Source organism: Mustela nigripes, chromosome 11 (assembly GCF_022355385.1).
Source record: "Mustela nigripes isolate SB6536 chromosome 11, MUSNIG.SB6536, whole genome shotgun sequence".
Taxonomy (NCBI): Eukaryota; Metazoa; Chordata; class Mammalia; order Carnivora; family Mustelidae; genus Mustela; species Mustela nigripes.
Window position 1 is genome coordinate 16,403,960 of NC_081567.1, and position 27,292 is coordinate 16,431,251.

A 27,292-nucleotide genomic window follows, 5' to 3' on the forward strand; every position below is an offset into this window, starting at 1 on the left:
GAAAGGCAAAACAAAGCAAAACTGGCCATATACAGAAAGTCAAAGCTTGCACACCAGAAGAGAGCAGGGGTTCAGTACGTTAAAGGTCTACCTTCAGCTCAGGTCAAGATCCCAGGGTCCTGGAATAGAGCCTAGCATTGGGCTCCCTGCTCAGCAAGGTCCCTCTGTTTCTTCCCCTGCTTATGCTCACTCTCTCTCTTTAAAAATAAATAAATAAATAAATAAATAAATAAAATCTTTTTAAAAAATCAGAAGAGAAAAAAATTAAATTAAATTAAAAAGAGGGCTGCCCGGGTGGCACCGCTGGTTGAACATCGGATTTTTAACTTTGGCTCAGGTCATGATCTCGGGGTGGTAAGACCAAGCCCTGCACTGGGCTCTGTGCGCAGCATGGAGTCTGCTTGGGATTCCCTCACCCTCTGTTCCTCCTCTCAAACGCACACGCACATTCTCTCTCTCAAATAAATAAATAAGATGTGTATATTTTTTAAAGATTTTAATTATTTCTTTGAGACAAAGAGCGAGAGAGAGAAAGAGGGATTGAGAAAACGAGTTGGGGGAGGGGCGGCGGGAGAAGCAGACACCCCGCAGAGCATGGAGCCCCACGTGGGACTTGATCCCAGAACCTTGGGATCACCTGAGCCAAAGTCAGATGCTTACCCAGCTGAGCCACCCAGCTGCCCACAAATAAAATATTTTTTAAAAATAAAAAGAAAGAAAAAAGAAATAAATATATATATACACATACATACCCAAAAAAAGGAGAAGGAGGAGAAAAAAACTTAAAGGAAATTCAGAATCCATCTGAATTTGGATGAAAGCAGCCTTCCAAAGAAGAAAATAAAGAAGCCCATTCACACTTGTCTAAAGAAACTTAGATTAATGCCCCAATAGATAATTTTCCAGACTGTTTTCCATATAGAGTCCTATATCTTTATTAGTCTTCCATAAAAATAAAATTGAAACCTAATGAGAGCTTAGTAACCACCTTGGTCTTGTTAAGCACCCCACTGGGGTGACTGGGGGCCATGGTGGTGACAGCTTCTTGAGCCCACCAGGGCTCACCAGTCTACGAAGGCTTTCGCTGTCCCCCAGCCAGAGTCACCGACTGTTTTTGCCCCGGTACTTTCTGGGAGCTCTCGGGGCAGGAAACGGTGCTACCCTGGCTTTGGGCCTAACAGCTTGGGGACCACAGACGCAAACGAAACCACCTTCCCTTCCCATCTCCTCCTCCGCACCCCGTGGTTGTCAAGCCTCCGCATCACCGCAGCTCTGACCCTCATCCCTACCCCGCTTCACCCCTGGCCATCCCAGTTCCCCGCCAAGTACCCGTTCCAGATCCACCCGCCACCAACCCCTCTTGCCTCGGCTGAGACCCCCGAGCACCCTTCGCCCGCCCCGTCTCAGACCTAGAAAGAGCAAGTGATGGAGGCATCATCTCGGCAGCTGTGGGAGCACCGAGGGCGGGGCAGGATGCTGGGGTGGGGCGGGTGGAGCCGGGGCCACTTCCTTTCCCCCTGGGGCCCGTCGGCCCAGTCCTGCTCCTGCTTCAGGAGGGGTTGGAGCTGGCCTGGCCCCAGCCTTGTGCCCTCCCTGAGTGAGCTGGTAAGGGGTCCAACCTGGGGGCAGGGGCCTTTGCGGACCTGGGAATATGCTACGGCTTGGAAAGACCCTTGTAGATGAGGGGAAGAGAGGACCAGCAGCCATCGGGGCCGACTAGGGTCGGGGAAGGGGCGGGAAGGGTGGCCACTGCTGGAGCACAAGCAGCCCAGGCCTGAGGGGCCTGTGGGTCTGAGGGAATGGCAGAGCCGCCAGCGTCTGCCCCCTTGTTCTTGCTGATAATAGTAAAAGCAAGGGTGGAAAAAGCCGTTAAACCACAAGTTAGGCCTGGCAGTTAGCAGGGAAGTGGGCAGAGGGGAGGGCCTGGCCAGGTTCTCCCCCTCAGCTCTTTCCGTGTGTGTATTTCTCCAGCTCGCCCGCCGTCAGTGCCCGCTCCTGCCCGTGCCCGCTGCCATGAGGGTGAGCCTGTTTCTCCTCCTCCTTGGGGGCTTCTGGACTCAAGAGGTGATTCCAGAGCCTCAGGACATCACAGCCACTTCAAAGGAGCCTGTACTGGGAGGGTCCTCTGTTTCTCCGGCCTCAACTTTCTTTGAGGCCAAGAACCTCGACTTAGCGACCCCCAGCCCTGTGACAACAAAGGTCCCCGAGGAGGGCAACAGCACCGGGCGCCAGGTCTCCTCACCTTCCTCAGACCTCCGCACAACCAAGGAGGGGTCCTTTCCTGAGGCTTCCACTGCTGCTACCAGTGACCTCCACGTACCCGACCCAACAACCTCTTGGAAAGTTTCCACCCAGGAGTCAACAAGCCTGGAAATTAATGCGACCGGTAACCCTGCTGAAACACCAAGAAACTCTCTGGCACTCCACGTTGTGACTGATGGAACCGTGACACCTGGCTCTCTGGAGACCTCTGACGGAGCCGGCGGACCCCCTGTCACCATGGCAACTGGCACTCTGGAGACCTTTGATGTAACTGGTGGACCCCCTGTCACCATGGCAACCGGCTCTCTGGAGACCTTTGATGTAACTGGTGGACCCCCTGTCACCATAGCAACTGGCACTTTGGAGACCTTTGATGTAACCAATGGACCCCCTGTCACCATGGCAACCGGCTCTCCGCGGATCCCCAAGGAGACCCACAGCTCCCCCATTTCCACGGTAGAAATACTCGCTGCCACTACGTCAGCGTCCCTCAAAGACACAAGAAGCACCCAGCTTCCAGGTCAGGGGACAAAGGGCACCCTGCTGGTGGCCGTGCTTGTGGCCCTGCTGGTGGTCCTTGTCCTCGTGGTCCTGCTCCTACTGTGGCGCCAGCGGCAGAAGAGGAGGACGGGCGCCCTGACGCTAAGTGGGGGTGGCAAGCGCAATGGGGTGGTGGATGCCTGGGCTGGGCCGGCCCCGGCGCCCGACGAGGAGGCCCTGACGGTGGGCCCCACAGGAGGCTCTGGGGGCGAGAAGAGCCCGGGGGCATCTGTGGGGGCCGGCGGGGGCCGGCAGCCCACCCTCACCACCTTCTTCGACAGGCGCAAGTCTCAGCAGGGCTGCCTGGAGCTGGGGGAGCTGAAGGCCGGCTCGGGCCCGCGCCTGCAGGGGGAGGAGGAGCCGCTGGTGGGCCGCAATGATGATGAGGCTGCGGAGGGCCCGGGGGCTGGGGGGGCCGCGGCCCCTCAGGGCTTGTGAGGACCCAGAGCGGAGGCCAGTTCCCACCTTCTTCCCGTCGCCTTGTCGCCAGCGTGTTCATCTGAACCCCTCCAGCTTCCGAACCGCGGGGGCCTTCCCGCCAGCACCCACCTCGGTGCCCAGGGCCCTAGACCCACGGGACGCTTCCAGACGGAATCCGTCACCCTTCCTCGTCCGCTCTGACCTCCCCACCGTCCACCCCGTGTTTAGTCCTGCTGAGTCTCCACGGTAATGACCTTCTGAGATGGTGATTTCTCGGAGGACTCCCCAGGGCCCCCAGAGTGTAGGAAGGGGTGGGAGCAAACTGAAAAGTACTTTGCGGCCCCATCGATTAGGACAGTCCTGCTGGGTCAGGCCAGGACCCTCCTTTAACGGCGTGCGGTGCTCTGTGGGGGGCCCCCTGGAGTCACCCAGCTGTGCCCCCAGGTGCGCCCTTGGCTCAGCCGCCGCCCTCCCAACACCTGCGGCCAGAGGCGGCCAGAGGCTACTCCCCCCAAGGGCGAGGGTGAGAAGGGTTTCCGGGCAGGTCAAGTTCTCAGAAACCCCGGCGCCTGCGTGGGTCCAGGCATGGGTGCAGTTGGTGTGCAAGAGGCCGGGCCTTGGCTCTCTGTGTGAAGTTGTGGGGGTGAGTCCAGCGGCGTGAGGAGGGGTGGGCAGGAGCGCAGGACGGGCTGTCCGAGGGGCCACCCCGAGGAACCGCTAAGAACATCGGGCCTCGTCTTTGCTCAGGTGGGCTGGGGGAGCAGATGTACTTGTCTGCAGCCAATAAAGACGGTGGGGCCTGAGGGAAAGCCCACGTGTGTGACCCAAGTGTGCTTCTTCGGCTCAGGCTGCTGCTCCGTCCGCCCTGCGCAGCCTCCCCCGCCCCTGCCTGCTTGCTCTCTAGGGACAGGGAGAGCAGGGCTGAAGACGGGGAGGTCACTGTTACCCAGGTACCGTGTTTGTACCTCATCTTCCCCAGGGAGGGGGCGAGCTCCTTCAAGGGCAGTCGGTGAGACTGGCAGGTCCCCAGAACCAGGAGCTCCCCGTGTGGCTCTGGGGTGGGATGCAGTGGGGGACGCAGAGGGACAAGACCCCACCCCTGGCCAGAGCCTGGGGGCCCACAGGCGAGAGGCCGTTGGCACTTCCCCAGGACAATGAGGAAATTTACAAAGAGGAAGTTGTTGACTCAGAGGGGCTCGGGGGCTGAGGGACAGGTTGACCTACAATAAGAGAGGTCCCTCCCCCATGCCAGACCGGAGGGGCAGGGATCTGGAAACAGCCTGGGTGCGTCTGTTCCCAAGTGGGGGTGGAGGGGAGGGGCATGGAGGGACAGAATGGTGGCCATGGGTCCACACAGCCACCATGGTCTGTGCGCCCTGTGGTTGGTCTGGGGACAGGCTGAGCTGGGACAAAGTGCAGCCCTTACCAGCCAAGCCGGGCCACGAGGGGCTGAGTGCCTTTTCGCAGCTGTTGGCTGGGAGCTATGCGGACAGGCCTTAGCCCCAGCAGCAGGGGCGAGTTCCCCGAGTCCCTTAGACACAGCGCAACTGTTGTTTCCGATTTGCCCAACCAAGCGCCCCGATTTCAGGGTTAGAAAATACTGTCACGAACTCCAAAGCCATCAGCTCCACCTCCTCTTAATGGACACACTTTTTTCGCCCAAGATTTTATTTATGTATTTGACAGAGAGAGAGAGACGCAGCGAGAGAGGGAACACAAGCAGGGAGAGCGGGAGGAGGAGATGCAGGCTTCCCTACAAGGATGGAGCGCCATGTGGGGCTCCATCCCTCGACCCTGGGATCATGACCTGAGCTGAAGGCAGACACTTAACAACTGAGCCAGCCAGGCGCCCTGCAATCACTTTTCTGAACTATTACCGGTTTCTGGGTCTTGGGCAGATCCTGAAGGAAATGGGATGGGGGAGGATGGGTACGGCTCTCAAAAGGGCTCTGACAGGCCGGAACATAACACGATATGTGAAAAGTGTTCAAATAGAGGTACAGACAAAAATTTTGCGAGAGCACCCAAAAAGGGGAGTGAGACACTGCTCCTGGGGGAAGGGTAGGAACCTCCAAAACCCAAGAGCTGACTTAGCTGAGAGTCTTGTTCAAGGACTTTGAGGCACCGCTACGCTCCCAGTGGCCATGGTGCCAGCAAGTGGTGGGGCCTCAGTAAATATTCATTTGAATGAATGAATGGTGCTAAAAACCATGTTCTCAAAAACCTATGCAATGACTTTGAAAAATGTCTACAATATAACATTACCTGGGAACGAAAGCTAGTTACTAATCTGTAAATAAGTATGAATATAATTTTATAATGAAAATGTAAAAACATAGGGGCGCCTGTGTGGCTCAGTCAGTCGGTCCAACTCTTGATTTCAGCTCAGGTCCCGATCTCAGGGTCATGGAATCAAGCCCCGTGTCGGGCTCCACAGTCAGTGAGGAGTCTGCTTGAGATTCTCTCTCTCCCTCTGCCCCTCTCTGCCCTCGTATGTTCGAGCTCTCACTGTCTCAAATAAACAAATAAATCTTAAAAAAAAATAAGGAAAGAAAATACTAAAACCAGACATTTATAGATAAATAATTCGAAGGAAATATCCCAGGTGGTTACTGTGCTTATCCGTCAGGTGATAGATTTATGAACGATTTTTTTTTTTGTTTATACATTTCTGTATTTCCAAGTTTTATATAATGAATGCCTCTCACTTTTACAATTAGAAAAAAGATGAATAAGAAGGTGTCCCCTGAGGGGATGGGGTCTGGTTCCAGAGAGGAGGCTAGAAGGGCGGGTTGAAGCGTCTCTGAAGGGTGAGGGAGTTTGAGTTCAGCTCTGAAAGAAGTGGGGAGGTCACCAAACCTAAGTCTGTTCTAGACTTTTCCAGGGCTTTTCAGAACCATCACGAACCCCAACTCCTTCTTGTCATTTCTTCTTGGGTGCCGAGTTCGCTGACCCTTCTTCCATAATCCCTTGGAGCCATTCCTTCTCCCGGGCCCTAACACATCCTGCCTGGATCCTACCCCGTCTTCTCTGTGGGTTTCTTGACCCCCAGTCACTTCCATCCTCTGCCCATGATGGTCCCAATGACCCTTCTAAAAGTGGCTTTCTAAAAGGCCACTCTGTCCCGATTATCTCTGCACCTCTTACGGCAGTCAAGATGGAACCTTGCAGGGTAAGACCCCTTCAGGATCTGGACCCTGCCCGGTCAGTCCTCAGTGCAAACACTGTGCCCTCCAGGTTCATCAAAATCCTAGTAACTCCCTGAATATGCCATGTTATTTTCTTGGTGTGTGCGGGGGATGGGGTGGGGAGGAGAGTGTGTATAGTTTTTGGGGTTTTTTTTAAAGATTTTATTTATTGATTTGACAAGAGATCACAAGTAGACAGAGAGGCAGGCAGAGAGAGAGGAAGGGAAGCAGGCTCCCCATGGAGCAGAGAGCCCAATGCGGGGCTCGATCCCAGGACTCTGGGATCACAATCTGACCCGAAGGTAGAGGCTTAACCCACTGAGCCACTCAGGCACCCAAGAGAAAACTTTCAAACCCTCAGAGGGTATTGGTTGAGGATGCTATGCAGGGGGCGGCTGTCCGGTTCTGGGGGAGATCTGGGGTAGAATCACTAGACAGCAGCAGCCCAGGGTACTTTGAAGACAATCTATTTGCTCCAGACAGTGTGCTGCAAGTGGGCGTCTGTCTGCCTCGGTTTCCTCGGGTGCTCAGTGCCTGCCTGCCGACTTTGTGGATGGCCCAGCTGGACTACGGACCGACCCATCCCAGGAGGTAGGCCGCGAAGAGAAGCACTTCCTCAGTCTCACGCTGTAGGCCTCTGCCCGAAGCCAGCCCAGCCCCCGCGTGCCCCGGACACATGTCTTGACTCCTCGCCAGACTCCTCAACCGTCAAGATTCAGCTCAAATGTCACAGCCTTTGTGAAGCCGCCCTCGCTGCTTCCACCCCGGCAGACACTTCCTTTTCTTAAGATTTTATTTATTTATTTGACAGAGACACAGCAAGAGAGGGAACATGAGCAGGGGGAGTGGGAGAGGGAGAAGCAGACTCCCTGCTGAGCAGGGATCCCAACGGGGGACTCGATCCCAGGACCCTGGGATCATGACCTGAGCTGAGGGCAGAGGCTTTAACCCACTGAGCCACCCGAGCATCCCTAGACTCAGCATTTCTTCCACAGGGCGTCGTGTGACCACACAACACTGGGCTGTAATTATGGCACAGTGTCCCTCACTCATTACAGTGGAGCCCCTCCAAATCCACAGCCCATCTTTGTGGTTCCAGGGCCCAGGGCCTTGCACCCAGTAGCTACTAATAGGTGTTTCCTAAATGGAGGGATGAAGGAATTAATGAAAGAACGAATGATGGTTTTAAGTAAACTTGTGGCAAGCTTAGACCTGTATGGGTTTGTTTTGGGTTTTGTTTTTAAAGATTTTATTCCTTTATTTAGAGAAAGAGAGAGAGAGAGAGCACACATGCACTCAGGCTGGGAGGGGCAGAGGGAGAGACAGAATCCCCGGCAGGCTCCAGGCCCAGCGAGGAGCCCAGTGCAGGGCCCAGTCCCACAACCCAGAGATCACAACCTGAGCTGAAACCAAAAGTCTGACTCTCAACTGAGCCACACAGGAGCCCCTCGGATCTGTCTTTTGAGCGAACCTAGCATCTAGAAGGATGGCCTAAAGGTAATACAACCCAAGGGGAGAATATTATTCCAGTACAATTTGGATATAGCGGGGGGTCAGACCTAAGGGGAAAAAGAAGGTCAAGTTTGAAATACACTTATTCAGAAAACCAGATTTTAGACTAACTGGCCATGGGGTGACGGAGGGAAGAATGAGATCAGACTTTAAGATTCCTTTCCTGGGAGGTGGAGAAGAGGTGGATGACGTTACGCAGAAATGCAGAGAGAGGAGCAGTTTGTGGGGAGAACATGATGAGTTCACTTTTAGAAGTTGGGAGGGAAGGCAGAGCTAGAGAGAGATTTGAGAGTCACCTGACTTTAGATAGCAATTTAAATAATAGCATCAGGGGCGCCTGGGTGGCTCAGTGGCTTAAAGCCTCTGCCTTCAGCTCAGGTCATGATCCCGGGGTCCTGGGATCGAGCCCCGTGTCGGGCTTTCTGCTCAGCAGGGAGCCTGCTTCCCCCCTCTCTTTCTGCCTGCCTCTCTGCCTACTTGTGACCTCTGTCAAATAAATAAATAAAAATCTTTTAATAAATAAATAAATAACAGCATCAATGCCTAAATTATGTCCTGCGCTGTGCCGCATGGGAAAAGCGCCGTGACAAGAATCTTAGGAGCTGGAGCAGGCGAGCTGTTGTCTCAGGGGTATAACTCAGGAGAAGCTTTTTTCCTTGCTTATGTGACAGTCCAGCGCTGGTATTGGAAGCCAGCCTTCCAGAAGGTCAATCAGGGACCCAGGCTCCTTCTACTTTGAGGCTCTGCGGTTTCCAGTGGGGACAGAGGGCGGCATCTTGGGAAGGCGTTCAAGAGCCTGGTCTGGAAGTGGCCGCATCACTTTTGCTCACACTCCGCTGGACAGAATTCAGCCACGTGGTGGCCTCAGTGCAAAGGAGGCTGGGAAATGTAGTTTATCTGTGTGCAGAGGCGGAAAGAGAAACGACGCACCTCACCCAGGGGACACTGACGTGCGAGGATGGATGTGGGAAGAAGGACTTGCCAGAGTCAGCAAAGAGCCTTTACGAGAGAAGCCAGAGTAGGGGCGCCTGAGGGGCTCAGTGGGTTAAAGCCTCTGCCTTCTGCTCGGGTGGAGATCCCGGGGTCCTGGGAAAAAGCCCCGCAGGCCCTGCTTCTCTCCCTCCCTCTCTCTGCCTGCTTGTGATCTCTGTCTGTCAAATAAGTTTTAGAAATCTTAGAAAAGAGAGAGAGAGAGAGAGAAACCAGAGTAAAAACGGCATCGAGGAGAAAATAGTCTGGAGGCCTGGATAGGCTGAGGCTCGCAAAGTGCAGGATGCAAGACAGACCTTGGGAAGAGGCGTTAAAGGAGAGGAAGTGTCGGTTTTCTGCTCTGCCGTTCACAGAATTTTCTCATTTGATCATCTGTTGAGCCAACAAAGGAGGAATTATCCCATTTTACAGCTAAGGAAACTGAGGCTCAGAAAAGGTAAAAAGGTATTCAAGATCAAAAACGATGGCATTAAAGTCTGGACCCAGGGCTAAGGCTCATGAGTCTCTTAGTGCGCCCAGAAGCTTCCCAGCGGACAGCAGCAGCCTCACAGCCTTTGGAAGGCCGGGTGCGTGGAGGGACCTGGGCTTCTGGCTCAGGGAAGCGGGAGCTTCGAGTTAGACAAGCGCCAGTTCCTCCGGTGCTGCCTAGAAATCGAAAGGAGGAGGTATGTCCGGCAGGTCCAGCCACCAGGGGTCCTGGGAGTGGGCAGGGGGGGAGCTCCGAGAACTGGGGAGGGGCGGGCCGGGCCGGCCCCTTCCTCCTTCCTCTGGCAGCCCCACCCCCACTCTGGGCCTCTGGGGACACGGGATCTGAGCAGTGGACACACCAGCCCTGCGCCTCCGAGCCCTCATGGACCCTGAAGGTAAGAGAGCTTCCCAGGCTGTCTTCCCTGTCGCTGCCTGTGTCGCCACGTCCCCCGGCCTGCCTCCCCCCACTCCCCTCCCGCATTCCCAGAAAACCCATTCTCTTCCTTCCCACTTACTCTGCCCCCATCACCCTCCAACCTCTCTGAACCCCAAGCACTTCTGGCTCCAGAAAGCTTCTTCTCGTTCTGTAGTCCCCAGTGAGTTCTGGGGACAAAGGGGCTTGAGTCCCAGGAGAAGTACGGTCGGTCCGGGTGGTCTGGAGGAGGCCCTGTCCCCTGTCCCCGGGGAGCAGCGCCGGACTTTGGCCCTTGCTAGCAGCGGGGAGCAGGGAGGCAAAGTCCTGTCCCTGCTGCGGCCGGTGGGGGAGGGGGCTTGAGCCCAGGGTCGCTGCCTGGGGCGGGAGCGCCACTGAGGAGGTCCCGTGTGCGATGACAGGGCCAGGGTCTGGAGTCACAAGGCTCGCGTCTGAACCCGGGCTCCACCACGAACCTGCTGTGTGACCTCAGGCAGGTCACCTGACTTCTTAGAGCCCTCTCCGTGCATCTGTGAAATGACGGTTTTAGTTCCCAGCTCTCAGGGCTGTCGGGAGGACAAACAACTATCTGGCCGTGCCTGGAGGACCGGAAGCCCCTTCCTAAGCTCTCTGCATTTTCCCTTTCCCCTCGCTGGGCTGCTGCTTCCCCAGCTCTGACCTGCCTCCCCTGCTTGGGGCTTCTGCTGGCCCCACACATCTGGAACGTCCGGCTGGCCTGTGCAGCCAGCTTTCAGGGGGGTTCCAAGGAGCTCTTGGATTAGAAATGACCTCAGAGTCGGAGCCGGGACATCTCGCTGGGGTGTCAGACTCGGAGACCGGCCCCTACCCGCTCTGCTTCTGTTCCTGCCTCTGCGCCCTCCTACGTGGACAGGAAACCGCCGGGTCGTCTCTGATCTCCCTCACACCCCAGTATCCGAACAGTGGCCCTGTCCTCGGCACTTCCCCGTCACCTGAGCGCCCCCCAGACCGCTTCCCTTTCTGTTCCCTCCTCCCTCTGGGGGAAGGTGTTTGCTTCAGGCTGCCTTCCCTGGGGGATGTGTGCGCACTCCCTGCGGCACTGGGTCGCTGGCCCCACAGGAACTAAGCCCTGGAGGGAGCAGACAGGTCAAAGGGATGGGGGGAGAGCTGGGGACATGGGGCCAAGGGAGGGGAGAGGGCAGAGCTGGGGCCAAGCAGATGGCAGGCAGGTGGCCCAAGTGTCGGTGGGGCGGGGCAGGTGCCGCCAGGCTGGTTGTGTGCGCGTGTGCGTGTGTTTGTGCGCGTGTGTGCGTGTGTGCACGTGTGTGCGTGTGTGCGTGTGTGCACGTGCACGCCGGTGCTGTGCTCTTGCTTTGACGGCCCTGGGAGCGGGGCCCTCCCCGCCCTTCCCCAGGCCGCTGCTCCTCGCCCGGCTATTGCGACAGCCTCCCGTCTAGTATCTTTCAAGAACATCAGTCACAGTTTAAATATCGAAACTCCAAGTGACTTCTGACCAAAAGTTTTCGAGATTTTCCCATGGCCTGTTGAACAAAGGCCTCACGCGTTCCCGTCATTCAGGGCCCGCCCCATCTGGCCCCTCCTGTGGCTCAGCCCTCTCTCTCCCGCTCCTCCAATGAAGCAATCCGCTTTGAAATTCTGTAGGTCGGTTTACCACCGGCGCGATGGGCAGTCCGGTCGGGCCCTATTTGGAGGTCATTTCTCCTCTCTGGGGAGAGAAGGGTTGATACGGAAAGAACTTTAGCTGGAAGCTGCAGGGCTTACCGGCCTCTGTCTCCATCTGGTGTCAGCCCCATGGATCAACAAATAAATAGCAGGAAGACCAAGGCGGCCAGGGTCACACACCAGGGTTTAGAGACATCTGTCTAGGCATGGGCGAGTCACTTCTTTCCCTCCTCATTGTGGCCCTGTGATGGCTTTCCTTTCCTTTTCTTTGAAAAATTATTTATGTATTTATTATTTGAAAGTGAGAGAGAGAGAGAAGCAGGCTCCCCATCGGGCCCGGAATCAATGCGGGGCTCAATCCTAGGACCCTGCGATCATGACCTGAGCGAAAGGCAGATGCTTAACCACCTGAGCCACCCAGGCGCCCCCAAACATTGTTTTTAAGATTTTTTTCTTTTTTTTAAGTAATCTCTACACCTATCATGGGGCTTGAACCCGCAACCCGGAGATCAAGAGTCATATGCTCTGCTGATTGAGCCAGCCAGGCTGTCCCCCAGCCCAGGTGTTTCTGACTCCCGACCCCGATGCTCCCACACACCCAGGCCAGAGCCCTGGAACCATGGGTGTGGCTCACAGAACTCTGCAAATGTTGACATGATAAGCACATAGCAGTTTAAAAAACCACTTAGTGCTAGATGGCGGCGGTGGGAGGGGTGGGGTCAGTGAGAGGACTCTGGGGCCATCCTGCCTGAGTGCATGACCTGACCCCCCACTTCCCAGCTGTGTGAACTTTGTGAACTTCAGGTATGTTATGTGGCCTCTCCCTGTCTCAGCTTCCTCATCTGTAAAATGAGGAAAGCAATGGGACCCACCTCTTGAGGTCGTTGTGAGGATCAGGTGTGCCCATATATGCAAGATGCTTGGCACAGGGTTTCAGAAGGGCCGCGAGAGTGTCAGCTGCTTTCTGTCTGTCTATCTGTCTGACCTCCGCCCCCAGTGCGAGGCTCAAACTCACAACCCCAAGATCCAGAGTCGCACACTTCGACGGAGTCCACCAGGCATCCCTGAGTTAGCCGTCATTATTATTAGACATTGTGTCCTTCCAGATTCTATCCTAGACGAATGGTAGCGCACACCTGTTTTAAGAAAAATTTAGGAATGTGAAACCTTTAAAATGGACAAATTTTTTTTTAACGATTTTATTTATTTATTTGACAGACAGAGATCACAAGCAGGCAGAGAGGCAGGCAGAGAGGAGGAAGCAGGCTCCTTGCTGGGCAGAGACCTCGATGTGGGGCTCGATCCCAGGACCCTGGGATCATGACCCGAGCCGAAGGCAGCGGCTTAACCCACTGAGCCACCCAGACGCCCTTAGGACTTTTCTTTTTGTTACAACTACAATACAATGATCACAACTAAATTTTTTTACACCTAAAATTTTAAAAAATATTTTATTTATTTATTTGACACAGAGACACACAACGCGAGAGGGAACACAAGCAGGGGGAGTCAGAGAGGGAGAAGCAGGCTTCCCAATGAACGGAAAGCCCGATGCGGGGCTCCATTCCAGGACCCTGCGATCATGACCTGAGTTGAAGGCAGACACCTAACGAGTGAGCCACCCAGGTGCCCCTACATCTAAATTTTTTAAAAAATTTCCTTTATGTTATTAAACATCCAATCCGTGTCCAGATTTCCAGTTGTCTCATAAATGCTCTAATTTGGTTTCAATTTGTTTGAATTAGGACCCAGATGGGATCCATATGTCGTGATTGGTTACCATGTGTCTTCAGATTCTTTAGGCGGGGGGGTGGGGGTGGTGGGTGGCACCGGATGGCTCAGCCGGTCAAGCTTCTGACTCTTGGTTTTGGCTCAGGTAGTGACCTCAGGGTTGTGAGATGGAGCCCCGTGTCTAGTTGAGACCCTCTCCGTCTCCCTCTCCCTCTGCCCCTCCCCTATGTGCTCTTGAGCATACTTGCTCTCAGATAAATGAATAACTCTTTTTAAAAAAGATTTCTTTTAATTTTTACTTATTTTTTTACAAAGATTTTTATCTATTTGAGAGAGAATGTGCACAAGCAGAGAGGTTGGGCAGAGGGAGGTACCCAAAGCAGGGTAAGATCATGACCTGAACCGGAGGAAGTCAGACGCTTAACCAACAGAGCCACCCAGGTGCCCCCTAAAGATTTTATTTTCAAGTCATCTCTGCACCCAGCGTGGGGCTCGAACTCACGACTCCTAGATCCAGAGTCTCATGCTCTACTGACTGAGCCAGCCAGGCGCCCCTGTTTTGAGATTCTTTTAATCTTTTGTTTTCCTTGCAGTGTGTTCGTTGGAAAAATGAGGTTGTCCTCTGTTAGTTTCCTGTGCTGTGAACTTTGCTGTCTGCGTTCCCATGGTAGAGTTTAACGTGTTCCTCCGTCCTCTGGTTTTCTTACAAATTGGCCGTGGCATCTGGATGTCTCCTCCGACTCTGGCTTAGCTGGTTGGGCTAGAGCATTGCTGGGTGCTGGTGGAGCACCCAGTATCTGGTTGTCTTTCTTCTTGACGTTGAGTTTTGTTGCTCAGCATCTGGATTGATTGGTTCCCTGGTGTTCCAAGATGGCTCCTGCCTCTGGCCGCTCGTCGGTTCTTGCTTCTTTGGTCTAAGTGAACCGTTTAATGATTTTTGGTAAATTCGCGAAGTTGCACGCCCGTCTCCACAGATGATTTCCATCACTCCAGTACAACAACATGCCATTTGAGGTTAATTTCCAGCCCCGGGCAAACACTGTTCTGACATCTGCCTCCTTGATTTGCCTTTTCTGGACATTTCATGTAAATGGAGGCACAATATGTGTTTCTCATGTGAGCACTGGTTCTTTTTTTTTTTTTTTTTTTTTTTTTAATAATCTTTACACCCAACAATGGGCTCGAGCTCACCACCCCAAGATCACCAGTTGCACGCTGTACCAACTGAGCCTGCCAGGCACCCGGGAGCATTGGTTCTTAACCCTCATGGGCATCTGAATCACGGGGGTAGGAGGACTGTCCCAAACCTTGGATGCCTGAGAACCACCCCCGGAAAGATTCTGATTCAGTGGCTCTGGGCTGGGCCTGAGCAGCAGAGAGTCTGAAAAATCTCAGGTGGATCCCTGCTTTCTCGGTTCTGCCAAGAAGAGCGATCACCCCCACCACCTCCACTTCCTCACCTCTCATGTACTAGTCCTTGACCATGACACTGTGGCTTCTGCCTGCACCGCACAGCACTAAGGCTGCTCCAGCATGGGCTTCCCCGCTGCTAAGGCTCATGCCCACCTGCAACCTTCCTTCTACTTGCGTCTGCTCTCATCCTACTTCTTGAAACCCTCGGCTCCAGACACCCACTCCGTCCTGGTGCTGCTTCTCTTTTTAAACACTGGTGCTTCCCAGAACCCTCCTCTTCTTGCCTGACCTGCTGATCTTACCCGCTGCCGGGCTTAGTCATCACCCGTGTCTGCCAGTGGCTCCAGATCCCCATTCCTCGCCCACTGTCTGTCCGGACGCCAGCACCCACCTTCAGGGCACGGCCAGGGCACATTTTCCTGCTGGCGTTTCAACCCTAACCTCTGCAGAGCCGAAGTCTCTCCCCACCCCTCCCCACTCTCCCACCGCCGGGCTCTGCTGTTGCCCAGCTGCATCCTGCTGCACGAGCATCCCGGACATTCACTTACTGTGCTTGTAAATGGGAGAAATCCCCTGTGGTGAGTTTCAGATGAGAAAACCAGAGAGAACCACGGAGCCCACGGCTGGCACCCCAGCGGCGTGCCGGTTGCTGCCTCTGGCTGCCCCCATCCTCTGCCCCGACTGGTGCCGTGGGGCGGTTTGCAGCTAAACCCATGGCAGAGACCCAAAGCTTCCACATCCCGTAAGATGCTCCTTCCGGCAGACCCTGCCTTAGAAACAGCTCTTGCTTTTGCCCCTGCTTGCTGTTCCCACGGTTCCTGCCCAAGGTCAGGGCTTTGTCTCTGTCTGGCCAGTGGCCTCCCCCTCCTCTCGCCCCCCAGCCTACCCAGTGGGTGGCTAACGTGACCCTTCCAGAATAAATCCTCATTCTGTAATTCCCTTGCTTGGGGTGCCTGACTGGCTCGGACCGTCAGTCGGTAGAGTTTGGGACTCTTGATCTCAGGGTGGTAAGTTCAAGCCCCACGCTGGGTGTAGAGATTACTTAAAAATAAAATCTTAAAAAAAAAAAAAAATTCCCTTGTGGTTAAAATTCTGCAATGGCTCCTAAGATCTGTCCAAGTTGATCAGCTAAATAGTTTAGGCTTTTCTCACTCTGGCCATCCCAGTGTTCTCCAGAAGCCTACAACATTTCTCTACATTCTTGCTTTTCTGTCTCAAACACCTGTTCTCAGCCCAAAATGCCATCCCCCCACACACACACCATCACCTCATAACTCTGCCTGGCAAAGATTACTCATCCTTTAAGGCCACAAAAACTACCTCCTCCTTCCTCACAGACACTTAGTCATTTCTTCCTCTGTGCTCCCTCGACCCTTGGGCCGAGGCTCCGTCATCCTTGAGCAAACACATCTACCGAGCGCCGGTGTTCCCGAGAGCTTTGCTGATGGTAACTCATTTAATTTTAATAAAACCCTGTGAGGTGATTGTTTTCCTTATCCCTGTCACAAAGGAGGCACCTTCGAAGCCCTGGAGACTTTCAGTCCCTTGCCCAAGATCACTTAGCTGAAGGTGGCCGAGCCCAGACCCTAGGGCCCCGGAGTCTGGGTTCTGATTCCTTCCACTGTGCAGTCTCTCTGCCTGGATAAGTATCGCTGAACACCAAGTATTAAGCAAAACAATACAAAGTCACCAATATTTGGCCATTCTTGACCAATCAAAGCAGCACATTTATGTGGTTCTGTGTGTTAGCGCTCGGAATGGAGCAGAAAACTCTCTTGGGATGACTCATTTTGGCCCCTAGCATAGAGCATAAGTGAAGAACAAGGAGCCGACTGAGCACGTGGCCTGATGGGAGTCTCCAAGAGCCCCCTGCCAAGGCAGTGGTATCTGAGAGGAGTGGAGGTGGATGGGGGCGTCCGGGGTGAGGGGAAGGGAAGGAACTTCGGGCAGAGGCACAGCCTGGGAACAGCATAGGCTAAGGCCTGAAAGCTAAGGAGAGCTGCCCACTCTGTCCCCAGCAATTAGTAGCTGACACAGGGCAGACGTTCAAGAGGGATTTGTCAAGGGGCTCTGTGGGTTGGAGCCGCTGCCTTTGGCTCAGGCCATGGTCTTGGGGTCCTGGGATCAAGCCCTGTATCGGGCTCTCTGCTCGGCGGGGAGCCTTCTTCCTCCTCTCTGCCTGCCTGCCTCTCTGCCTGCTTGTGATCTCGGTCACAATAAATAAATAATCTTTAAAAAAAAAAAAAAAAGAAGGATTTGTCTAACGAATCAATGAAAAATGGAGAGAAGGATCAGCTGGAGTTAACGGGATGAACGTGGGGTTTTAGGCGGGAGAGTGATTTAGTTTTTATCGTCTTATTGTAAGGTCAGTTTTAATGAGGTATAATTACAAGGAATAAAATCCACTCTTTTCTGTGTATAGTTCTGTGGGTCTTCACAAACACATCAGTGGTGTAGCCACCACTACAGACAAAATACAGAATAGTCTGGCCCCAACCTCAGACTCCCTGGTGCCATTCCTTGGGGCCAGCCCCTCCCCCACTCTTAGGAAACCACAAGTCTCATCTCTTGCTGTGTTTTTACCTTTTCCAGAATGTCATATGGATGACGAACTCAAATAGCACGTAGCCTTTAGAATCGGGCTTCTTGATTTAGAAAAATACGTTCGAAACGCGTCCCTATTGTGTATGTCTGTAGCTGGTTCCTTTACTGCTGAGTGGAATTTCGTCGTGGAGGTGCTCCACGGTTTGTTTCTCACGGCCTCACCAGTTGAAGGATTCACGTTCACTTTAAAAACCAAACATCAGGGCCGCCTGGGTGGCTCCGTGGGTTAAGCCTTCAGCTCAGTGTGAAGTCTGAGACTTCAGCCACTGAAGTCTGCCTTCAGTTCAAGTTATGATCCCAGGGTCCTGGGAGGGAGCCCCACATCAGGCTCCCTGCTCCGCGGGAAACTGCTTCTCCCACTCCTGCTCCCCCGGCTCTCTCATTCTCTGCCAAATAAATAAATAAAATCTTTAAAAAAAAAAAAAAAAAAAAAAGCAAACATCATTGGACCTGGTGTAGATGGAGTGGGAGCTTCGGCATCTCTGCTGTATGTCCGGGGCCTGTATGTCCTGGCTGGCTGATGAACAGTGGAGATAGGAACCACGACTTTGTGGCTTTTACTGACTGTTCCCAGCGGCCAGGGCACAGCTGGCTCTGGGCCAGGAATGGAAGCCACTTGGAGCAGAACGTGGGAAAGGAGGCTCAGGTACCATCCCCGGTGCTGGGGGAGGTGAAAACTGGGTGCTTGGCTTTGGGGGAGAAAGGTTGGGCAAGAAGAGCCCTGTTCTGAGAGTAGATCAAGCCAGAACGCCTGGTCTTAACTTCAGCTTGGAGCAAAAGTGAGGAAGCGAAACAAAACCGCCCAACATAGGGACCAGTAAATCGCCCAACGGGCCATCCTGTTGATGCCATCAGGGATCTCCCCTCCTCTGCCGCGGCGCCGCGTCCGTCCAGGGCTCGAGCACGTGAGGCTGCAGGTCTTCTCGTGGCCGATAGATGGCGATGTCGCGCCGTGCCTGAGCTCACCCGCCGGTCCAACAGACCTAACAGCGGGTTAACCGCTCTATGGCCGCGGAACAGACCTAACAGCGGGTTAACCGCTGTATGGCCGCGGAAAGCACCGCTGTATGGCCGCGGAAAGCACCGCTGTGGGCGCTACTCTTTTTTGGGACAGAAAGAGAGAGATCACAAGTAGGCGGAGCAGCAGGCAGAGAGAGAAGAGGGGAAGCAGAGAGCCAGACGCGGGGCTCGATCCCAGGACTCTGGGATCATGACCTGAGCCGAAGGCGGAGGCTTAACCCACTGAGCCACCCAGGCGCCCCGGCACGAGTCTTTTTCTTACCGGGAAAGGACTCGCCCACGCTCCTGAAGCTGTGCCTCACAGAGCAACGGCTCAAGCCCAGTTCCCCCTGCGCGTTCCTGGTACAGACCCCATCTCTAGAGAGAGGCCCGCTCGTTGAGACATTGGGTGTGGGGGCGGGGTGCTCCACGCAAGCGGTGCAAAGGCAGAAGAACCCACAGCCACGGCCGTGCAGCGCGGGGGGTCAGACTCTGCCGCCCATTTGCTGTGACCTCAGGCTGCTTGCCTTTACTCAGTGTCCACAGCTGTCCACTGGCGTCCTGCCTGGCCAGCGGCAAAGGCAGCCGGTGACTCAGGGGTCTTCTCCTTCCGTCGGTCACTATCTGTCCAGGTTTACCGCAGACTGTAGGCCACTCCGTTAAATCTGAATTTCAGAGAAGTTATCAACAGATAACTTTTAAGTGTAAGTATGTTGTTAAGTATCATTTATACTTAAAACCAAAAACATAAAAACCTCTGATGTTCGCCAGAAATTTAAATCTACGTCGGTGTCCCGTGTTTTTATTTACTTAATCCGACCACCTCAGTCCACAGGGTCCTCTCCCGGGACCCCCGGATCCTGACCCTGATGGGCCCCCAGTTTCGCTGGTCCTTAGATGTTTCGACAACCACCCCCGACTCCCGGAGCGGCAGCCAAAGTGTGACCCCCGTCTCCGTCTCTCGCCCCCAGGCCTGGCGCTGCTGCTGCCCCCCACCACGCTGGCCGCCCTGGCCGACAGCTGGCTCCGAGAGGACTGCCCGGGTCTCAACCACGCGGCTCTGGTCACGGGGGCGGCCCCCTCGCAGGCGGTCCTGTGGGCCAAGTCCCCCGGGGTGCTGGCTGGAAGGCCCTTCTTCGATGCCATCTTCGCCCGAGTCAACTGCCAGGTCTCCTGGTTGCTCCCCGAGGGCTCAAAGCTGGTGCCCGTGGCCAGGGTGGCCGAGGTCCGCGGCCCCGCCCACTGCCTGCTGCTGGGGGAGCGGGTGGCCTTGAACACGCTGGCCCGCTGCAGTGGGGTGGCCAGTGCCGCCGCCGCCGCCGTGGAGGCCGCCAGGGAGGCGGGCTGGGCCGGGCACGTGGCGGGCACCAGGAAGACCACGCCCGGCTTCCGGCTGGTGGAGAAGTACGGGCTCCTGGTGGGCGGCGCCAAGGCCCACCGCTACGACCTAGGGGGGCTGGTGATGGTGAAGGACAACCACGTGGTGGCCGCGGGCGGCGTGGGAGAGGTACGTGCGGCCGCGCTCCTGCCCCAGCCCCGCTCGGGTCTCCCAGCCGCTGCCCTGCTCTACTGGGGACCCGCCCCCCCAACCTCGCCCTGGGGAACAGTGATGGCCTGGGAGGCGGGGCTGCTGGACGCCCTTTTGTTTTAATTTTTTTTAATTTTTTTAATTTTTTAAAAAGATTTTATTTATTTATGTGACAGACAAAGATCACAAGTAGGCAGAGAGAGAGGAGGAAGCAGGCTCCCTGCTGAGCAGAGAGCCCGATGTGGGACTCGATCCCAGGACCCTGAGACCATGACCTGAGCAGAAGGCAGCGGCTTTAACCCACTGAGCCCCCCAGGCGCCGCTGGACCCCCTTGATCCCTCTTATCCCGGAGCTTTATCCGCCGAATGGGCGAGGGGCCGTCTCTTCTCTACCGGGGCTCGGGGACCTGCTCTGATGTTCCAAAGCGAAGGGCCTGCTGCCAGGGACCCTGGGGTTGGTGGCGCTGGCACCTTGGGCAGGTCACCCTAGCTCCCTGGACAGGTTTCCCAGGTAAAAATGTTCTCGAAGACGCCTTCCAGTTTTATTGATTTATTTTTGTCTTGTTCTCGGTGCAAGAAGGCGTTTTTATTACAGCAGGAGGACAGGACCCCTGGGCAGAAAGAGCCCCCTTCCAGGGTCCCTGTTCTGGAGTCAAACCGAACTCCCCTCCCGCTGCCGATGCGGCTGGTGTTTGGCCACTTTTCTGATCCACCCGAGCAGAGAGAAACCGCCGGGCTGCCTGGTCCCACTGTCCACCCCTGGCCGCTGTCCTCACTGTCCCCTTCCCCATCTGCCCCGCAGGCGGTGCGCGGCGCGCGGCAGGCGGCCGACTTCGCCCTGAAGGTGGAGGTGGAGTGCGGCAGCCTGCAGGAGGCTGTGGAGGCGGCCGAGGCGGGGGCGGACCTCGTCCTGCTGGACAACTTCAAGCCCGAGGTGAGGCAGGCTCTGCTTCCCGGGGGGCGGGGGGGGGGGGGGCGGCGGCGCCGGGGGGCCCCCGCTTCCCCTCGGGGGGGGGGGCCGCGGGGGCGCCGGGGGGGGGGGGGGGGGGGGGAGCGGCCGCGTCGGGGAACCCCCACTTCCCCTTGGCTTGTGTCCCCGCAGGAGCTGCACCCCACGGCCGCCGCGCTGAAGGCCCGCTTCCCGGGTGTGGGCGTGGAGGCCAGCGGAGGCATCACCCTGGTCAACCTGCCTCGCTTCTGCGGGCCCCACATCGACGTCATCTCTCTGGGGATGCTGACCCAGGCTGCCCCCGCCCTGGATTTCTCCCTCAAGCTGTTTGCTGAAGGGACCGCTCCCGTGTACCCTGCCTTACCGTAGTCATCGACTTCTCCCTCGAACCCTGCCCTGCCCGTGGCTACGCTCTCTCTTAAATAAAACCTTTTAAAAAGCAAGCAAGCAAGCAGGTATTAGTCGTAATTCCACTGACAAGTTTTTCCAGTGATAGGAAATACATTTTATGGTCAATGTCATCTTATATTTGAGCATTCGTGGCATCAGGTCTGAGGTTCAGCTGGAACATTCTACGTGGCTGGTGCCCGTGTTGTACTGGTTATTAAGTGTTTTGCCTCTCACCTCTGGGAGGAGGTGAGAAGCTGCCCATTCGCTTCTGGGGTCCCCAACAGACTCCAGCATGCACCGTCCATTTGCTGCTCTCTCGGTTCTGGTTCCATAGTGCACAGGGTAGCGAGGCCAGAGCATAGCGGGGCCAGAGCAAAGGCCAGTTGAGGGAGTAAGTGATGCGGCAGGTGGAGCTCCCCATTCAGATGTCAGACTTCCTTTCCTGCTAAGTCAGGACTCAAGGGTCTAAACGGAGGCTCTAGATCCAGCCTCCCCTCTCCTACACCGAGTGCTTGCTCGCTCTTTGGTCTGGCCTCCCTACCCTTCTAGGCTGTCTCTGGGAGGCAACGCGACAGGAGAGCTCCCCAGGACAAGTGGTAACTGAGGTGACTCTTCCTGGAAAGACTCCAGTCTGGAGAGGTACTTCGCTCCCAGAACCCACGGTCTTCTCTGCCGTTTGCCAGAAGGAGAGGGAAACAGCTCATCCACAAAGCTCCTTTCCCAGGGGGAGGCTGCGGGTCGCAGTCTGCCTCAATGGAGGTAACCTGTCCCTTGGCCCCTTCCTCAATCCTACAGACCCTTGCCAGGAATGGGGCAGATCAAGAAAGCAATGAGCTCATCTCAGATGTGAAAGGCACAAACAAGCCAAGACCATCCCTCACACAGCAATTATGTGTGAGCCACGGCTGTGGGCAGGCTCAGAGCACACAGTGGGGATGAATCTAGCAAAGATACTGGGTAGAAGTGGTGAGCCACTGCCTTTGGTGATGCCCTGACCTGAAGGGACCATTCTCCCAGGACACAGCCCAGAGACACCCCCTGGGGCTGCACCTGTGCTCTTTTAATTCGCACTGGGGCCTCCTGTCCTTTCTCCAGGGAAAAGAGTCATGCTCAGTGAGACAGACTTCCCGGCTCCACGGGACTTAGTTAGATCTCTGAGCCTCAGCTCCTCAGCCCCCAAGGGGCATAGCTGAATGCCCACAGAACCAGGGGCACTTCTGGGCATCAAGATAAGCAAATCAGGATTCATGGACACAGGATTCACGGACATAGTAGGAATGGGAAGGCAAAACACTTGGGATCTAGGAGGGAACCAGAGCCTGACAGAGGCAGAAGGGAGAGGTGTACCAGGAATCTCAAACCCAGATGCCTCCAGGACCCAAGCAGATAAAATAAATGGGAGAAGCTGGAATAAGATGGAGAGCAGTGGGCTGCAGCCACCTGGGAATGTGCTGCATCCACAGCACCCCGTTAAAAAGGAGAAAGAACTCTAGAGGTGCCTGGGTGGCTCAGCCCGTTAAGCGGCTGCCTTCTGCTCAAGGTCATGATCTTGGGGTTCTGGGATCCGCCTCTGCATCGGGATCCCTGCTCAGCAAGGAGCCTGCTTCTCTCTCTCCTGCTGCTGCTTCCCCAGCTTGTGTTTTCTCCCTCTCTCACTCCCTCTCTCTCAAATAAATAAATAAATCTTAAAAAAAAAAAAAAAAGAAAGAAAAGAAAAGAAAAAGGACTCTAGAAGGCTGGGGATCAAGCTCACCCTCAAAGGCAGAAATGGTCAGCCCGATGGGCACCTCCAGATCCGAGAGCTGGGAGGGGTTCCCATTATCAGAGGAAAAGGAAAGGGATCCTGGGCAGGCAAAAGTAGCACTTGGCTTCCTTGCAAGGGAGTGGATTTCCAGGCAGAAGGGACCGCAAGGCTCAGAGGTAGGAAAGGGCTTGGATTGTTTGGTGGAAGATTTGAAGACGGGATCAGGAGAGACGAGATGGCTTGGAGCTGGGCTGGGTCCAGACCACAAGATGGTAGGTCGGAGGACTTGGACTCGATTCCGAGAACAATCGGACTAAAGCTGGAAAGTGAGATAAGCATATTTGCAGTGTAGACCGAGTCCACTGCACAAGGATGCATGTGAGGGGGCCGCGGCGGCTTCAGGGAGCCCAGGATGAGGGTGATGCTGCCCCTCAGAGCCTCGAGTGTGGGTCGTGGCAATGGGGCTGGAGACGAGGGAATGCAGGCAGGGGAAGCGGTGTGTGCAAAGGCCCAGAGGGCAGATGGAGCCCCATGGGTTCAGGGCAGTAGGAAGAGTTGGGTGTGGATGTGCGGGTGGGGGCCAGAGGTTGAGGGGGGGATCGGAAGAGGAGGACTCTCCTACCTTACCTGGAGCACCCTAGCCGGCTCCACTTCCTTCTTCCCTGGCCAGCCTGGCATTAGGTTTGGGGGATTTCCCCAAGCTGTCCCGTGCCCAGCGGAGGCCCATGCTCATCATGGCAATGTGCCCATCCAACTGGGTGCCGCGGTCGGCATAGAATTCTTCCCCAGCGCTGGCTGGTGGGTGAGAAGGGGACGCCCATTGACTGAGCACCCCTGCTCCGTCCGGGCAGGTCTCTTTCCCTCCATGCTCGTGAGGGGTGAGGGTGGGCGTCTCCTTCTTCCCCGTGAGGAAACTGAGGACGTCGGAGGTTCAGAAAGCTGCTCAGCGTCCTACCTCCACAAAGTGGTGGAGCAGGGTTGGAAACCTGCCAGCCGCCCCGTTCAATAAATGTGCATTGAACACCTATTATGGTCCAGGCACTATTCTAGACACTGGATAATCAACAATGAGTAAACAGACCCAAGTCCCTGTCCTCGTGGACTTTATAGTCTCGTGGGCGCGCAGGGTTGGAAGAAATGGACAATAAAAATGATTGTACCTAGGACGACCCCGTCCCCTCGTGGCCACCAGAGGGCACCGCGAGCCCACCGCCTTCCCTGCTGGGTTCCAGAGACCGCAGCCAGGGAGGCCGCGAGTGTACCCCGGGCATCTGCTCAGGAGTGAGCGCGAGGAGAGCTGGGCCAGGCTCCTTCTTCCACCCGCCTTTCCAGCGGAATCGCCTCACCAGGTCCCCATCCAGCTGCTCCGGGTCTCTCTGACTTTTTAAGGCCCCGTGTGCTCCGGAGATGCCCGGGCTCAGAGTCAGGCACCGACCTCCGTGTAGCCCACCCCGGCTGGGGCATCCGATCCAGAGCGTCGGGGAAGGCAAGAGGTCAAACCAGCTTGACGGAGTCTGTGAACTCCGTGGGCGCTGAGTCGGAGCGGGCCGATCCCAGTTAAAAACGGAAAGCATTTAAGGACGGCAAGGCAATCTTGGTATCTGAAAGCAATTCAGCTTTGGATCTTTAAAAAAAACCCCACTGTGGTATTATGTGGTGTGGACACATGTATTAATTTATTGCTAGCCCTTCAAGACAATATGGTAGGTAAAATTCCATAAATATTTCAGTACCTCTGTACTTTGTTCCAATCACTTCCTGAATAATAGATCTTTTTGGCAGTTACTCAGTAACATTTTAAGACCTGCTTGCTGCGGCCCTAAGTGCTGCAGCTTGTAAGACCAAACTACAAAGTACCAAAGGAAATGTCACCATGAGGCTGTGAATAAGGTCTTCAACTGCTCACTTGGATTAATGCGACTGAAGCAGGGGGATGAGGGCTTTCTGCATTTCGGGTAGGGAGGGCTCTTCAGGTCCCTGGAATCTTCCTACGGCCCTCCTGGAAATCGATCGGGGGAGACAGACTCTGGGTCGGTGGGTTGCTGGGGAACCTCTTTCCTCTCTCCCAGCAATTCAGCACAGAGACTCCAAAGCCTGAGACAATACCAGTGAAGAGTGATCCCACGAGCCCCTTGCTTTTTTTTTTTTTTTTTAAGATTTTATTTATTTATTTGAGGCAGAGAGAGCATAGTAGGGGGAAGAGAGAGGTGGATTCCCCACTGAGCAGAGAACCCAACGCGGGGCTCCATCCCAGGACCCTGAGATCATGACCTGAACTGAAAGCAGACGCTAAACCGACTGAGCCATGCAGGCGCCCCAAGCCCCTTGCTTCTTGATATTTGGTTGTTCTTTAGCCAAAGGAAAGCATTTCTATTGGGCTAATATATCAATATGTGAAGGACGATGCTGATTTATTAGAGGCTGGATAAAAAAATAATTCTTCCCGCATTACAAAACAACAATAATAGCGCCTTCGCTGTAATCTCCCCAAGAACCAAGCATAGTTTATCATTTCTTTTTCCATGATTTGCTTCATTTTCTTGGAATGTTATGAGCCAGAAGGGGATTTCACTGAAGTTTCACAGCATTTTACATAAAGGATTGTCCATACAGTTTTATATTTTTGGTAAACTAGGGGCTTCTGGGTGGCTCAGAGGGTTAAGCCTCTGTCTTCTGCTCAGGTCATGATCTCAGGGTCCTGGGATCGAGCCCCGCGTTGAACCCCTCATTTGAGCGCCTGGTCGAGCCCCTCATCTAGCCCTCCTCCTGGAGCTCTCTGCCCGGTGGGGAGCCTGTATCCCCCTCTCTCTCTGCCTGCCTCTCTGCCTACTTGTGATCTCTCTCTCGTCAAATAAGTAAATAAAATCTTTTTTTTTTAAGGTTTTACTTATTTATTTGACAGAGATCATAAGCAGGCAGAGAGGCAGGCAGAGAGAGAGGAAGGGAAGCAGGCTCCCTGCTGAGCAGAGAGCCCAATGTGGGGCTCGATCCCAGGACCCTGGGATCATGACCTGAGCCGAAGGCAGAGGCTTCAACCCACTGAGCCACCCAGGCGCCCCAGTAGGTAAACTACCCAAATAGACGAGTGACTTCAGGGGCTAAAGTAAGCCTTGCATTTTTTTTTTTTTAAGATTTTATTTATTTATTTGACAGACAGAGATCACAAGTAGGCAGAGAGGCAGGCAGAGAGAGAGGAGGAAGCAGGCTCCTTGCTGAGCAGAGAGCCCAATGTGGGGCTCCATCCCAGGACTCTGGGATCATGACCTGAGCCAAAGGCAGAGGCTTTAACCCACTGAGCCACCCAAACGCCCCAAGCCTTGCATTTTTTTAAGTCCAATCTAATTAATTCCAATGGATGAAAAGTACACCGGGGAAGCTGGAGAAGGTGCAGGAGAGCTGTTTCCGTGACCTGTTCCGTGGCAACAATTCAGTAATGCTCTGCATAGAATAATTAAGATAGAACCAAAAAAAGCTTCATACATCTTTTCTGACAGTTAATTTATCTTCGCCTTTATTTTTCATATGTTAATTAATTTAGTTATCAGGTTATAAAATGAAGAAGTAAAAATCTCTATTCACTGCTATTCCCTGAAGAGACTCACTCTTAAGAAGTTGTTTCGAATTCTTCTGGGGCCTCTCTTGAATTGTAAAGATGATGATTTATAGGGGCGCCTGGGTGGCTCAGTGGGTTAAACCCTCTGCCTTCAGCTCAGGTCATGATCCCAGAGTCCTGGGATCGAGCCCCGCATCAGGCTCTCCACTTCTCGGGGAGCCTGCTTCCTCCTCTCTCTCTGCCTACTTGTGATCTCTGTCTGTCAAATAAATAAATAAAGTCTTAAAAAAAAAAAGATGATGCTTTATAGTTTTGAAAGCTCTATCGACTCTATACATGAAGGACAGAGAATTCAGCTTATGCTCACTTTTTCTTTTCTTTATTTTTATTAGTTTTATTGTTTTCTAAATTTTAATTTTATCTCTATATTTGAGTCACTAATCTGTACCCAGTGTGGGGCTTGAACTCATGACCCCGAGAGCCAGGGTCCCACGCTCTACTGACTGAGCCAGCTGGGTGCCTGTGTTCAGTTTCCTTTTATTGGTAGTCTTTCTATTGATTATCATTATAACTTTAAATAATATATCTAATCCCCTCTTCTCAATGTAGACACAGAAAATTGAGAGGTAATTTGATACCATAAAATTCACCCTGTTGAGGTGTTCAGTTCAGTGGTTTTTAGTATTTTTATAGAGTGGTGAAATGTCACCACTATATAATTTTTAAAAAATTTTTTCTGAAGATTTTATTTATTTATTTGCCAGAGAGAGAGCACAAGAAGGGGGAGCAGCAGAGGGAAAGGGAGAAGCAGGCTTCCTGCTGAGCAGAGAGCCAGATGCAGGGCTCGATCCCAGGACCGCAGGAGCATGACCTGAACCAAAGGCAGACGCTTAATGACTGAGCCTCCCAAGAGTCCCAAACATCCAA

General features: G+C 54.3%; 2 protein-coding genes across 2 annotated transcripts; both read left to right on the forward strand.

Moving 5' to 3' along the window:
- Positions 1 to 1,513: 1,513 nt before the first annotated feature.
- Positions 1,514 to 4,031, forward strand: SPN (sialophorin). The gene is made up of 2 exons (XM_059414929.1): positions 1,514 to 1,605; positions 1,972 to 4,031. The coding sequence occupies exon 2, from the start codon at positions 2,014 to 2,016 to the stop codon at positions 3,238 to 3,240; it is 1,227 nt and encodes a 408-aa protein (XP_059270912.1). The 5' UTR covers positions 1,514 to 1,605; positions 1,972 to 2,013; the 3' UTR covers positions 3,241 to 4,031.
- Positions 4,032 to 9,665: 5,634 nt separating this feature from the next.
- QPRT (quinolinate phosphoribosyltransferase) lies at positions 9,666 to 21,121 on the forward strand. The gene is made up of 4 exons (XM_059415945.1): positions 9,666 to 9,775; positions 19,173 to 19,708; positions 20,532 to 20,663; positions 20,832 to 21,121. The coding sequence occupies exons 1-4, from the start codon at positions 9,763 to 9,765 to the stop codon at positions 21,045 to 21,047; spliced, it is 897 nt and encodes a 298-aa protein (XP_059271928.1). The 5' UTR covers positions 9,666 to 9,762; the 3' UTR covers positions 21,048 to 21,121.
- Positions 21,122 to 27,292: the final 6,171 nt, after the last annotated feature.

What these genes read in the sequence shown, in the direction of transcription:
- SPN (XM_059414929.1), top strand. Translation starts at nt 2,014, where the DNA reads ATGAGGGTGAGCCTGTTTCTCCTCCTCCTTGGGGGCTTCTGGACTCAA.
- QPRT (XM_059415945.1), top strand. An exon ending in CCGCGGGCGGCGTGGGAGAG is followed by an intron (nt 19,709 to 20,531) that starts GTACGTGCGGCC and finishes TCTGCCCCGCAG; the next exon opens with GCGGTGCGCGGCGCGCGGCA. An exon ending in TGGACAACTTCAAGCCCGAG is followed by an intron (nt 20,664 to 20,831) that starts GTGAGGCAGGCT and finishes GTGTCCCCGCAG; the next exon opens with GAGCTGCACCCCACGGCCGC.